We start from the raw sequence: 15,570 nt of genomic DNA on the forward strand, positions 1-15,570 counted from the left end.
GCTGTGTCTCTGTTCTTTCCAAACCCCATGAACTGTAAGATACAGAGTCTGTAGGATCTCGGTCTGTTAGGCAGAATTCTGTGCTGGACAGCATTTGGGGATCACGGTGGGTACACGCCCCTCTCTGTGGCGTCACTGTGACCCTGGGTTGCGGGGGAAGCCCTGGGGAGCCCCAGCCCCTCTCTGGCGCTCAGCCTGTCTGGTTAACGCAGCCCCAGGGCGGCAAGTGGAAGGTGGCCGTGAAGACCTGTCTTATTTGTCGCTGTCTGTGTCGTCCTCCTCGTGAAATGGAATTTATCAAGTTGCTGCCGGCAGAGTTTGCTTTGTTGGCGGAGGATAAAATGCAGGAAGCTCGTGCATTTCTCCCTTCGGGACGTCACAGAGTAAACCAGACACCTTAGGGCCCCAGCAGTCAACCCGTACAAACGCCTATTTATTACATGTCTGCGTGAATATTTCTCAGTTTTTCAAAGCAGCTCTCAGGTAGTTGAGGCAGAACTCTTGAGACCAGAATGAAATTGTTTCTATTTGATGCTCTTTTCAAAAGTTGAATTCCAGAGGAGCTAGTTGGGATCCCTTGATGTGGCTGGTGTTTAAGGTCAGGGTTTACACCGAGAAGACAAGCCTTGGTGATGCTCCAGTGTGCTGCCTTCCGGTCCTTTCTCATCTAGACCTTGCAGCGCCGAGGTAAGCGGTGACAGCTAAGTGAGCTGGCTTCACGCTCACCATGGACTTGCATGGCCTCGCTCCAGATCCCAGTAGTATGAATCTGGACACGTGACTTCCCTGGATGCCTCTACTTTCTCATCTGTGAAAGGGGATAACATACCTTGCTCATACATTCTCCTGAGGATCTACTGTGTCAATAGAGTCGAGCACTTACATGAGTCTCAGGCACGTACAGAATATTGCCAGGCTACAGGTTAAGAACTTGAACTCATTTCAAGTGACTGGAATCTGACCACTTACCTCTTAGGGTACAGTGTTGGGATTCAGGAATATTCTCTCAGGTGTTTCCCATGCCTGTCTATCCAAGTAATACACTTTTACTCATTTTGAAAATTAAGGTACAGTTTGCGTACGGTTGTTCAGTAGAGTGGGTCAACCTCATCCCCTAGTGTAGACAAGCCCTGCCTGCCTTCCACCCACTGAGGTGTTCGCCCCTTTAGGTGTACCTTTTCCATTTTTTTAAAATGTTTTTTTAAAATTTATTTCTGGGAGAGAAAGAGAGAGACAGACAGACAGACAGATAGACAACATGAGCATGGGAGGGCCAGAGAAAGAGGGAGAAACGGAATCTGAAACAGGCTCCAGGCTCTGACCTAGCTGTCAGCACAGAGCCTGACATGGAGCTCGAACCCATGAACCGTGAGGTCATGACCTGAGCTGAAGTCGGAACTTAACCTACTGAGCCACCCAGGCACCCCTCCGGATTGTTTTAAAAATGGAATCACATGCTGTGTAGCCTTTTGGTTTTCCTTCTCAGAGCGCATTTGAAATTCAGGCACATCTTGCATAATGGGCTCTATTTCTCTCCTTTATTACCCAATAGTGTTCCATTGCATGGATTCGCCTCGTGAGGGAGAGAATTGTGAATTGTTTCTACTTTTTGATGCTTACACATAAAGCTACTGTAAACATTCCCACGCAGGGTTTCCTGTGAGTGTGAAGGTTCATTTCTTCGGGTCAGGACTCTGGAGTACAGTTGCCGGGTTGTACGGAGAGTGCGTGTCTGACCTCATGGGACACTGCCTCGTGCTTTTCCACAGCCGCTGACTCGGTTTTGCAAGCGGCCCAGCAGCACGTGCAATGACACTTGGTATTGTCAGGCATGTGTGTGTGCGCACGCGTGTGTTTCCGCGATTCTAACAGGTGGTAATGATATTTCACTGTGGTTTTAATTTGCATTTCCCAGGTTACTGATGCTGTTGAACATCTTTTCAAGTGCTTTCATGCCATCCATCTATCTTCTTTTGAAAAGTGTCTTTTCAAATTGTTGGCCTATTTAGGGGGAGATTGTTTTCTCATTATTGAGTTTAAAGTTGGTCTTTGTACGTGCTGGATACAGATCCCGATCAGATATGTGACCTGCAATTAGTTTCTCCCAGTGTGCGACTCATCTTTCGTTATCTTAGCAGTGTGTTTTACAGAGCAGAAGGTTTTATTTTGGTGAACTTCAATTTTTCGTTTATAGCTCATGCTTTTTGTGTCCTACCTAAGTGTCTTCTAGAAGTTGTATAGGTTTAAGTTTTATGTCTAAGATTTATGATGTGTTTAAAGTTAATTGTTGTATAGGGTGTGAGGCGTGGGATGGGTTTCATTTGGCGCCGAGTGGGAGGGGCTTGTGTACCTTTGTTGCCGATCAGCTGACCACATTAATTCAGTGTATTTATTATGTTAAAGTGGGCTTTTGCTGTTAAAAAACAAAATTCAACTGAGTAAGTTTGAAGATCTTATTGGGTTTATTCTGCAATTTGTGAATCAGGCAGCAACCCATCTAGAAAGGAGAAAGGAGCCCTGATGAGCCATATAAAATGAGACTTTTATAGGCAGAAGGAACGAGCAACCTACCTCATCTTTTTCTGAGGGATTGAAGGGGTCTGCCACGTGGATAACCTCTGTCGTGCTGACTGGGAGGCTGCACATTGATTAGTTTAAGATTGTATTCCTGGGAGAGGCCCAGACTTCACTTAGTTTGAGCATGAAGCTTTGGTGCTGACATGGGGTTTATTTAGCACAAGTGACTCCATTCTGACTTTTTTTTGTTTTTTTATCACTACCGTTCTGCTTTTGAAAAATAATGCTAATAATTATTTTTGCAGCAAGTGTAGCATTTTCCAGTGTTCAGAGTGTTACCCTCTTCCCTTTTCAGTTTGTTTTGAACTTTAATGCAACCTCAGGATGTACTTGGCATACATTGTTTCTCCCACTTTATTCTGGGAGGTGGAGCCCAGCCCGGACAAGGAGTTACACAGAGTCGTGGATAGAGAGGGGCCAGCCCTGGCCAGAACACTGAAAATCCAAGAACTTTTCCTATCAGGTCGTAGCTGAGGGGGCTGAAGCTCTGGCTTCCCACTGAACTGAATTTTACTTCTGTGTCTCTAGTTCTAGCTGTGTGATCAGGGGCAAAGTAATTAACATCTCCATTGGCAGTTTGCTTGCTGGCCGATGCTGGCGGTTCCCTGTGAGAGCTCTGTTAGAATTAAGGATAAAATATAGAAGGGTCCTAGCACAGCACATAGCATGTGGGAGAGTCTATCATGATTACCATCATTCTGTTTTTTGAGAGTGTGTATTTTCCAGAAGATACAACATATGAGCACAAGAGATAAGCTTACTAAAGAAAAAAAAATCCTAATGAAGGGATACACAGATATACAGAAAACATTTTTGGAATAGAACAAAGACAATTATTTTAAATGTTGAATGTGATGGCTTTGCAGAGAATTCCTCTGAGGGACACGCATCTTCATTCGCTATAGCTTTGTGAGGGTGAAGGAGGAAATCACACAAAAGCTGCATGCAGCATAGGCATTGGGTCAACAGGCAATATGTGTTGGCCTCCTAAATTATTATGTGTCAGGATAACCTTGTGACAGATCAGCACTGCTTGTGGATCAGAGGTGTTTGCTCTATTTTTGTGGTGTTTGGCCATCTCCTTTTCTCACCTAGAAAGCGATGTTTCTCTTCTTGGGATGTCTGTGGTTCTTCATGGTAATTGCAGATCTGTATTAACATTTGCCCAACTTCATGAGGCTCAGCAATCTTTACTCTTGGTTTGCAGGGAGCAGCTTTGAAATACCTGCCAACCATTGTCAACGATGTGAAATTGGTGTTTGATCCCAAAGAGCTCAGGTAAGGAAGCACCCAAGGTGCCGGCTTCCCGATCCTTCACTTTGCCTCCTTTCTGTGCATCGAACTTGTGAGTGGCTCGAGGTTCAGTCTCCTGTAGCCAGAGGCCAGTGCCCCGGATCCTTCTAGAACAGATGCTGGTCATGATGTCTGTGACACTTCCATATGACTTTACATGGAAAAGACATCATCCATCAACCCACGCTGTATTTTGTTTAGAAAATTGCTTGTAGCCCAATGGCTAGATCCTACAGATTTGGCTTTTTCCCTTCTTTTGACTTTGAATTTCACTGTGGTGGTTGGGCTTTTGGTTTTGTTTTCAGCCCCTAAAATACCTGACACAGAAGATTTACTGTTCACCATCCCACCCTGCCCAACACACCCAGCCTTTCTGTGAAGTCTTACGTGTGGGCAGGATGTTGTCACCTAGGATAATAGCAACCAAACCAAACCTCAAGGAAGCTGGTTGCTGGGCTTTCAGACCAAGGAGTGAGGCTGGGGACCTTATCCCGCCTTCTTCCACCTCCGTTTACCGCCCAATCCTACGTGTGTCATCTGTAGGAAGCCTGTGTTCTACAAGACGGTTGTGAGCCAGTGGGATGCACAGCTCTTTTAACCCCAGACGTCTGAAGCACAGCCCTCATCTCCTTTTGATTTTGGCTTTGATTTAACATTTGATACCATAAGCCACCTGCAGGGCATTGGCACCGTTTTTAGTAGCACCCCCAAAACCCATCTAAATATTAGTAAAGGTCCATGTGTCCCCAGAGTGGTTACACTGAGTAAAAATGGTCACCCTTTCCATTCTTTATGTCCATGGTAGGTTACTCAGGCCTGGGCAGTGAAGGGCCAGAGGCTTTCGGGGAGGTCTCCTCCACAGATCACCAGGTTTCTAGTGTGTCTGAGGATTTAGTGTCCTGCACGGACACCTTTATTTCCTGCTCCCACACCCTGACAACACTTCTCACAGCTTAGCACACCCTAAGTGAGAAAAGAAGTGAATGGGCCCATTGGCATCTTGTCTGCCTTGGGTCTTTTGAGCGTCCTGTCCCTGGGTCTTGGAGCATCCTGTCCCTGAAGCATGGATGTCACAGAAGGTATCAGCAGCCCCTGGGGACTTGTTAGAAAAATGCTGAATCTCAGGGTCCTTCCCAGATCTTCTGAGTTAGAAACGGGGGGTGGGTCCCAGCCATTCGGTTTTAACAAGCCTTCTAGGTGCTTCTAGTGAAGGTTCTTAGCTGAGAGTTCTAGATCTAGGGAACGGGGACAGTGAGGGAGGCTGTGGCTGGATGGGCCATGGCCACTCTCCGGGCCTGCCTTTCTCATGGGGCACAGGGGTCAGGCCCTAACCCACCAGCGGGGCAGTGTTCACAGTGAGTGCTTACACCGGTGCTTGGAGATCCAAGAAAGACGCCCTCTCCAGGGCCAGTCCATTCTGTTCTTGGTCCCTTGGCTTTTTTCCCACGCCTATGTGCCTCTTCAACACCGTATCCACTGGCTTCTTTAAAAAAAAATGATCTTGTAAATCATGTGCATACTTTTTCCTGTTTAGAAAATTGATTCATGTTTTGATGAAACAGAAGAGATCACAGAGAAGAATAAATGAAAATTCAACTATCCAAAAATAACTAGAAAGATCTAGATTTGCACACATACCCACATATACACATACATAAGTACACTTGTATTCCCCTGAAGCGTTCAACACAGGTGAGCGCCTGGGCGGCTCAGTTGGTTAAGCATCCAACTCTCCATTTTGGCTCAGGTCATGATCTCACTGTTGGTGAGATTGAGCTGCGTTGGGCTCCACACTTTCAGCCTTGGTTTCTCTCTCCCTCTTTCTCTCTCTGCCCCTCCCCTGCTCGTTTTCTCCCTCTCTCTCAAAATAAATAAATAAACATGAACAAAAAAGAAAGAAATTAAGTTATAGTCTTTCTTTTACAGTCATCTTCTGCACGTGACATCTTGTGTTCTCACACCGTGCGGTAGTTTTGCTACAACATAAATTTTCACAACCTCCATGGTGTTCTATCCAGTGCTCACCCATCATTTACTGAAGTAGCAACAGTAGGCACTGACATCCATTGTGTGCTTCCTCCATACGGAAGAGGCTCTACACAAAGCACTTTCCATGTATTGTTAATTAATCTTCACAACAGTGGTATGACTTGGGTTCTGTTATTAGCCCACTTCTAGGCTGAGTAACTTGTCTACGATAACCTAGCTGGTCAGTGGCACTGCCTGAAGGCCAGCCTGGGTGTATAATTACAAAGAACAGGCTACTATGCTATACCGATGGGTAGTAGGTTCTGTTCAGTTTTTATTATTGTATAATATGCGAGGGCAAGTTTTTCTGTAGGTTAATTGTAGTTATCTTGCCCTTACTTCTATCACTAGGATAAACGGTGAAATGGAATTACCAGGTCTTACCTTTTCTTTCTTTTTTTCTTTTTTGTGTTTTCTTAAAAGATGTTTTTAACAAATATCCAGTTGTCCTCTAAGGGCCAAAGCAACCTCTGCCAAAGCATGTTGGTATCTGTCTTTCTAAACATTGCCAGTACTTGACTGATAAGATTGAGGAAAGGCATTTTTTGTTACTAAGAACCCTTCTTCTAACACTCCTTCATAGTTTAATGGACTATGTGTAAAACTAAATTTTTAAAAAAGTGTTTATTTATTTTGAGAGAGAGAGTGTGTGCACACATAAGTGGAGGAGGGGCAGAGAGAGAGGAGAGGGAGAATCTCAAGCAGGCTGTGCGCTTTTAGCACGCAGAGCCCAGTGCAGGGCTCAATCCCACGAACTGTAAGATCATGACTTGAGCTAAAATCAAGAGTCTGACACTTAACCTACTGAGCCACCCAGGTGGCCCTATAAAAGTAAATTTTTAAAAGATTATCTCTAATGAGATATAATACCTGTACTATAAAGTTCACCAGTTTCAGAGTGTTTAATTAAATGGGATTCAGTGCCTTTACAGAGTTGTGTGACCATCATCATAGTGCAATTTTAGAAGTTTGATCACCCCCTGAAGATCCCTAGTGCTCATTAACAGTCATTTTGTGTCCCCAGCCCAGCCCTAGGCAACCACGAATCTCCTTTCTGTATCTATAGGTTTGCCCTTTCCAGACATTTTGTATGAATGAGATTATACAATATGTGGCCTTTTGTATCTGGCCTCCTTTTACTTGGTATAACGTTTTCAGGGTTTATCAGTACTGTCGCATGGGTCACAGCTTCATTCCTTGTTATGCATGACTTTTATGGGTATCCAATATGTTGTTTATCACATCAGCAGGGGATGGGCATCTGGGGTTTTCCCCTGTTAGAGTATTGTGGATAATGTTGCTGTAATTCGTGTACAAGGTTTTGTGGGGTGTGTGTGTGTGTACACTTGCTAGGATATATATGTAGGAGTAGAAATGCTAGATCATATGGTAACTGTGTTTAACATTGTCAAGAAATGCCACGCAGTTTTCCAAAGTGGCTGCACCAATTTCCATTCCCACCAGCGTGATACGAAAGATGCTGTTTCTTCATTCTGACCAACACTTGTTGTGGTCTCTCTTCGGGATTATAGCCATTTGAGTGGGTATGAAGTGAAAAATAACATTTTAAAGCGTCATTTTGTTGGATGAGATATGGGCCCTTATTGTAGAATGGGCATTATCCAACATTCTGGTAGAGCTTAATGACCATTTAATGACCCTCCATCTAGGTACTGTCTTGTATACAGTGGATCACTTTGCTGTGTTTCTCTAAACTCTCTTACTTGTGTTTTTCATTACAGCAAAATGTTTACTGATTTCATCCTAAATGTTCCCATGGGTTTGCTGACCATTCAGAAGCTGTATTGCTTGATTGAAATCATTCACAGTGACCTCTTCACACAGCATGGTGAGTGGAAGCCTAAGAATCATTAAATTGTCACATTATTCATTGTCTATAGACCTTGTCCCTTCTGACTTCTCTCCTCCATGCCAAAAGGAGTGGAGGTTGCAACCAATTAAAACAGCTCCATTACAAGACAGGAAGATTTAGCCCATACAAGAGAACGGTAATTGACATACAGTGTAGGTAATAGATCATTGAAAGATGAAGGGAAAAACCTCGTAGTTTGTAATTTAGGTGCACACCAGAGCCTTAAGATAATCAGCATACATTGTAGCCTTTAAGATGTGCGGTCGTCTATCCTGGGGAGGCAATCGCCTGCTTCCATTCAGATGATTGTGAAGAAAAATGTCAAGTTTTCTTTAAATTCAGAAATAATGGTTCTGTCTTCTCCTGAACTTTGCATTCTTTGACAGGGTTTCTTCAAACCCTGCTCCACATAATAAGAATTTTAATGACTCCTCAACTCATTTATCCTGAGGAACACCTTATATTTCCCCACGTTATCTCCCTACCCTTTTTATTAATCATTTTCTTTGTATTTGGACAGATTGAATTAATATTTTACACTTGTCAAGCAGTTTTATTGAGGGCTTAAAACCTTTGCATAATTCTGCAACCTTCCTCATTTATCGGAGGTAAATGTACAGACCGTTGAGTGGCATTCTGACTGAGAGGCACAGATTGATACACTTCTGTTTATGTCCGGACATTTGACCGGTCCATTTATTTTCTGTTGTCCTCACGTGTGGGGTTTCAGGGACAGTGCAGCCCTGGCCTGGGGTTTTCCACTGAGCTACTGGCTGCACTGAAAACTTGCTGTGTGTCCAGATTAGTCCTTCATACCTTCCAGTCTCCTGGACGCTATGTTTTCCTGCTGGTTTTAACCTGATTTCATGATTGAACGTTATAAAGGCACTGAAGTCTACATTTACAGCTAAGGCTTGTGTTAAGAGAAAATGTTCAGACTCCATTTGAGATCCAGTGTCCTTTGTGAAAGAAAACATCAAACCAGCAAGTGAGGGGGTTTCCGCAGCCCCTCCACACATCTCTCTCTGGGCCACATGCCCATTTCTCACTTGGGTAAATGAAAGTCAGGTCTGTCGCCATTGTTTGGATTTCAAGGCATATGAATCTCTTTTAGTTAGGCACTAATCCCGACTGTCCATTCTTCAGGGGCTCCCTGGAGGGCTGGGTCTTGAATTATTCATGTCCTTCAGGTATCTTCGAAAGCTTGGTGAAATATGGCATTCAAGGAAGGCTTGAGGGAGGAGGTGATGGGTGGGGACTCTGCCTTGTTTTCCTTCCGCATTGACTACACTTCATATCAGAGCAAACAAAATCCCCCCCAGATTTTCTACTTGGATCATATTAGGTAGGTTCCTGATGTCCCTTCTCCTAACCGTGTATCCCAAAGACACACATATACACGCACATGCACAAACACACGCACACCATCACCACCACTTCACTGAATTAACAATTAGTAACAAACGTCAGTGGATTGATTGTACTTGACTTTTATTGGCTATTGATATAGGGAAGACTTTCTTCCCTCTATTTCTGAATTTCTATTGCAGAACTTTTTTCCACATACCATTTAGCTCTCTTTGAATAAGGACCTGAAATATAAATGGTTCAATTAAAAACATTTAAAATGGGAATTCTTTAAAGAATACATTTCAAGGGAATGTCTTCTTCTGTTGGAACTTAACTTTGTTCCCTTAGCTAGTAAAAAGCTTGAAGGGGCCTTTCTTATTTATTTTTGGTAATTGTGTCAGCTTGGGTGTTTGGTGATTGTGTTTCTCTCTTCTTTACTGTGCCCTGTTTTCTGTTTTCACTCTTGTTCTGTAATTCTTTTATCATAGACTGCCTCAAGTCCTGTTTTGGAAGTTTTTGCAGCATGCAATTAATTATTAACCTAGAATCTTTCTAAGTATAAAGTTAGGAGCTTAATTTTCATAGCAGGTTGCACCCAACATGGAAAATGAGGTTGTGTGAACCATGTGAGTCCGGATGGGTTGTGCACCTCATGAGTCACAGTTAAGCCGAAGCCTCATGTCTTACAAGCAGCTCCCCAGCTGCCTAGTCAGTAGGGCTTGGTTCAGCCACCCTTGACCACCCAAACGCCCTTCCTGATGCTCACGGGCTGTCCCGAGGTGTTTCAGAATGTGTCGTCCAATGTGAAGACGGTCCTTCATGGGGGCACCTGGGTGGCTTAGTCGGTTAAGCATCTCACTCCTGCTTAGATCATGATCTCACGGTCCGTAAGTTTGAGCCCCATGTCAAGGGTCTATGCTGACAGTGCAGAGCTTGGAGCTTGCTCCTGATTCTGTGTTTCCCCCTCTCTCTCTGCTCCTCCTCTGCTTGTTTTCTCTTTCTCTCTCAAAAAGAAATCAATAAACATTAAAAAAAAAAAAAAAAAAAAAAAAAAAAAAGTCCCCTCTTACAGGCTTTGAGTGTTAAGATTATCTTTCTGGAAAGGTTCTTAGCAAAGACAACCTGAATTTTTCTCATCTGCAAGCGCCCTGCTTCTTCAGAGCAGGCCTACAGCCGTCTTACATACTTGGTCAGGAAAGACTTCTCACTGCAAGTCTCCAGCTGGTCAGTTCTTACAAAATTGGCATTACTTTTGCAAAACATTCTGTACCACGTTTGGAATAAATAGTTAAATAGTTAAAGCTAAAGTATTTTCTGATGAGCTAGGATGGCCCTGATTTTCCTGCTTTGTTCCAGTTCTTGTTAATTTGTAACAATGGTCCTTGTCTGTGTGGGTTTCCTGGTCCCAGTGCAACCGGCCAGACTAGCCTCCCACGTGTCCAGAGTTCTAGAACTGGGTGTACATGACTGGAGCTCACCGCACAGGCCACTCACTGAGTGCGCTGGCCCTTTGGAAACATCCTCTCGGGGATGTGGTCAGAGCGCTCCACCCGGTGGCTCCTCCCGGTTCCCTGGTGGGGGCTGCAGGGCATGTCTTTGACCCCCAGCACGTGTGTTGAGTCATTTGCTTTGCTCTAGAACACTGCTTTCCTCCTCTGCCCCATACCAGATACATTCTATAGATGGAAGCGTCACCCTTCAGTGGGAATGACAAGCTGATTCGTGTGCAGCAAGGCCAGCAATGAATGCTGTCACGAGGTTGGCTTCTGTGCACAGGGACCTTCCTGTGCCGCGTGTGGGTCCCCGGAGACTGAGTTGTTTCCGGCTTGCTTTCCCAGCTGCCACTTCTCTATCCACTAATGGACACGGGCACTAAGGACACATCCAGCCAAGTTTGCTAGGCTCTGGCAGATACATCTTTTGGCAAGGAGGGTTGTTTGGCCCCCACCAGCGTGGACACGGCCGCTGCCGTCACCATCCCTGCCCACTGCCAGGTGCTCCAGCCGCAGCGCTCCTTCTGGCTCCGGGCCTTGCGGCTCCTGCCGTTTCCACAGCTACCACCCTGGTGGACGGAGATCGGAGGTCTTCACAGAGCTGTCCCTCCCACCACCCATTTCCCGTTGCCTCATGGCTCGTTGGCACAATCCGGAACCTAGTCTAGTTGTAAGAGTGGCTGTAGATTTGTTCTGACCTCAGTACGGGGAGATGCAGTTCACAATGTTGAGATCTCCCCCAAGTATAATAGGAAGGCTTTTCAGGAGCTGCAGTGTGGACCTGATGGCCATGGCGGGTGTCTGCCACAAGGTCTGCCGAAAAAGCCAGTGCTGCCCCAGGCCCTCTGGAGACTCGACCACTCCCAGTGCACAGATGCATCTCGGCACCATCAGCCTCTACTCCGAGTACATAGCCCTCTCCCTTAACTTCGATTTGCAAAAACATGAAAGATGGTTTGCATCATTTCTCCTACAAATGTTCTTCCTTTCCCAGGAATAAAGAACTGTGGGTTTCTGAAGGCCTCTCTGTGATGAGGGTGGGCGGTACGCAAGAGGGCTCAGTGTGTGGGCTTTCTGATCGGACTGCCTGGGTTCAAATCCTGCCTCTACTACCTGCTAACTCAGTGACCTTCGATAAGTTTCCCTCGTGGCTTCAGCTTTCTCACTTGGCCTGTTCTTGCTGCCTACATCACACACTCTGAAGATGAATGTGTGTATAGTGCTGAATTTGCCTCTCACATTTAAGGCACAATCGACGTGAGCCAGAGCTCTCATTTTTGTGGAGGATTCAGTAGAAAAATGGCAGATAAGATCCTGCCTTCATTGGGGGAGGGTAATCATCATATCAGATATGAGCCAAAAGCCAGTAGACCTGGACCAACAGAAAAAGAGAGACTACAGACAGCTTCCTCTGAGAGGTGCTCCCATGACCCTGCATGAAACCCCTGGCCACTCTCCCCCAGGCCTGCTTCTGTCACTCTCCACCGTGGGAGTCGGTGCACATTTTTCTTCGTGGCCTGCTTATTATCTGTGGTGTCTCCCTAGGGTGAGAGTTCCCCGAGTGTGGCCTTTTGTTCACATTGTCACAGCTCAGTCATTGGCTCCTAGGACAGTGCCTGGACCCAGGCACACCTGTGGCGCATATTTATTGCATTAACAGAAATGGACGTGGATATCCAAATCCAGTGCTTCTTGTCTCAGGGAGCAGCACAGAGAAGGAAGTGTGACCAGCTGCATACATTTGCAATGCACTGGGTTTTAGGGGAGGAGGGGTTTTGTGTTCGCACAGGGAAGCCGGCTGTCTCTCCTAGTCCTGGCTCTGCTTGGACTGATGGTGGAGGAGGAAGGAGTTATCTTGAGGACGAGTAACATCAGAGAAATGGAAAAGGAAGACTCGTGAGTGACTGAAGATGTAGAGGGTCATCCGTGAGCATTTTTATGAAATAAAGATCATCTGTTTTGCTTCTGACTTAGCACTTCCTCAGTTCTGTGGAAATGGGAGGTGGGGGAGGGGACAGTTCAACTCTACCTCTGGATTCAAGATCGCGTCTTGTTAGCATGATAGAAATATTTAGTCCTGTAGAAGCACAGAGAGAAGCGTGTCCCAAGAGCCTGTGTGCCCTCTTCACTGGGCTTCCAAAGGGATCAAGTCCTTGTTTTTATCTCTGTGCTCCTCCCCCACACATCTTGAGGCAAATCCCAGCCACCACAGCATGTCATTAGGATGTCTTTTCACAAGCATGGTGGTATTCAGAGAGCGAATGACTTTGTTTCGAGAAAGGCAGGGTGTGCAGAGGGGCCGGCTCCTGGGCTGGTGTCTCAACTCCACCTTGGATGCTCCCCCTCCTGCTCCCGTGTGGAGGCGAAGGGCGTCTGACTCCTTAGCATGCTGTGCACGAGAGCCAATGAATGGGCGGTAATGGCTTCCAAGCGTTGTCTCACGATGTGACTTGACTACTTGAAAGCTGGTTAAATAGATTATGTGCTTCACAAAAAGATGACTCTTGCATATAATCTGTGGTGTGGAGTGAGCAGATTCTCAAAGCAAGATACAAAGAGACGGAAAGGTCAGAGCTTCATAATTGGTGCATTTGTAGCTTTGTTCCCCTGTGATTACATTGTTGCCCACATATCTGACAAAAGCTGTGGAAATTAAAGCTTCAATCCTATTACAGAAATGAAAAGTTTCAATGTAATTAAATTAAAATAAACACTAGGACACCAAGGTTTGGGATTTCTGCTCACAAAAATATTTTACATTAATGTTAAAGCAATGGGGAAAAAAAGGAATCAACCAGATAGCATTAACTCTCAAATTAGTCCAGAGCCTTGGACATATTTGCAAGGCGCCTTTGAGTTAAGGTGAGGGAGTTTCTGAAACACATGCTCTTACCCACACGGGTTCCTCTCCACTGTGGATCTGAAATGGAGACCTTTGGGAAAGCTCATTCCTATTCACACCATGCCATCTTCTTCATCTTCCAGGAACTAACCCTTCCATATTTCCATATTGAAAGTGACCAGATCAACAGAGAGATTTTCTTTAGAGTTTACTGTGAATTTACTATTGTGCCTTAAGTTTGTTTTTAGAAGGCAGCATGAGATTGGAAGAATAAAGATTTAAAGATTTAGTGGAAAGATAATCCCTTTATGGTCTTGACAGTAGTTTAATACTTTTGGTGGATTATGTTGTTTTAAGCTCGCTATTCTTTGGCACCCCTTTGTTTGTTTTTCATTTTTGGGTTTTTTTCCCCCCTTGACGGTTGGAATCTAGCAGTGAGTAGGAATGGGAAATGTGCCATCCCCTCATTTTCTGGCCATTCCCATAGCTATTTCTTTCAATATAGCGAACAGGCTCCTTTTAGACAGTGTTCATCAGCCTCATAAAACTTCATTTGTGTTTCATTTTTGAACAATGCAGTGCTTCTTCAAAATGTAGGCCTAAAGAGTTTAAATTATCTTCCTCATTCTTATTTTCAAGGTGAATGATTCTTTCAGTTATCAAGCAGAATGAAACTCTCCTTTTTAATGGTAGAAACATTAGTTACAGCAGCCCTTTGGAATCTGAGGGCAAAGGCTCAGATACCTGTTGGGACCAGCTGTTAGGAAATATTAAAGTCAGATCTCCGGACTATTTTTGTTGTGATTCATCCAAGATATAAAATTCATATTTCTTAAAATCACTCTATTAATCAACTTCTTTTACTTTATATTGTAGAAAGAATAGCTATATGTTTAATATAGATTTATAATAAAATATACTTTCTTAATGCTTTGATCCATAAAAAGAATCTCTTGAGCTTCTCCACTGTCAAAATTGGAGAGATATTTCTCTTTATTGAAGGGATCTTAAACCCAGAGCTACTCTATAGTAGTTTTGTTAACTTGAGAGATATTGTACAGAAAGAAAAATTGGAGTTGGGGCCATCATGTACCACAGTCACGTAATGTACCACACGTATAGCATTCCAGAATACTTAATTAACTAAGTAGTTCTGATGACTTCTTAAGAGTGTTACTGGCTTTGAACCCCGAAGACTGGTTCTTGAAATAATAGTAGAATGTGAAATCATTTTCTCCCCTCCTACATTTGAGAAAATTTTGATATTTATCTGTAAAGTACTGTACCTTTTTCATACCTCATTCTGTATATCACTGTATATCATTCATTATATGAGCATTTGAAGAGACTGTTAGAACGGTGCAGTCTAGGAGGATCAACTCAGTGTCTTAATTTTAATTTGTTGAGCATCTACCGTGTGCTCAGGACTGTTGGGTAGCAAGTTTCATTACTCTGAGAGGCTTCAGAGCCAGCAGTTTAAAAAATGTATAGTTGGAAAAGAGCAATTCTCCTAATTTACAGATACGGGCCCAAGAGTTAAACCACAAATCCTAATCTGTAAGCAAAATCCCAGGCAGGGAGCTGTCCACCACTCTGGTGCTGATTAAGGGGTTGTCTCATTAGAAATCCATCACCCACTCAAACTATTTCACACCCACTATATGAGTAATACTTTCTGAATACTGAATTCACTTCAGATGCCATATGGAACAAGACAACATATAAATACATGAATAAATAAACACATAAATAAATTTAAACTATGCATAAATGAATAACCAAGCAGAAATGCAGTGTTGTGCTTGTGGAATTTTCATACTTTTTTCTTCGTTTTCTGTGTAGGGACTCTTATCTGTGATCAGATTGGCAGTGCCAACAGTTCCTGATGGTGTAGTTGGTTCAGCCTTTATCAAAGTTGATTCTCTGTCCTGCACCCACCCTCTGAGTGGGGTCCTGTCCCTGCTGTTTGATGTTGTGAGCAAGGAGAGCAATCTTAGAAGAGGTTGACTTGATTGTCCGATATCTAGTCATGCTCACAGAAGACATTAGGATGGCATGTCTCTGAGTCTCCGCAGTTCATGATTCCTTGCAAGCCCTATGAGATTAGCTCTGAA

General features: G+C 44.2%; 1 protein-coding gene across 1 annotated transcript in view; it reads left to right on the top strand.

The window, feature by feature from the left end:
- The window catches only part of DOCK1 (dedicator of cytokinesis 1), a 462,145-nt gene that overhangs the window by 121,748 nt on the left and 324,827 nt on the right, over nucleotides 1-15,570 (top strand). The window contains exons 24-25 of the mRNA XM_077762917.1: nucleotides 3,785-3,855; nucleotides 7,641-7,747. Of these exons, the coding sequence (XP_077619043.1) occupies nucleotides 3,785-3,855; nucleotides 7,641-7,747 (178 nt within the window). The remainder of the gene's footprint in view (nucleotides 1-3,784; nucleotides 3,856-7,640; nucleotides 7,748-15,570) is intronic.

This window comes from Crocuta crocuta, unplaced genomic scaffold (genome assembly GCF_008692635.1).
Source record: "Crocuta crocuta isolate KB4526 unplaced genomic scaffold, BGI_CrCroc_1.0 scaffold466, whole genome shotgun sequence".
NCBI lineage: Eukaryota > Metazoa > Chordata > Mammalia > Carnivora > Hyaenidae > Crocuta > Crocuta crocuta.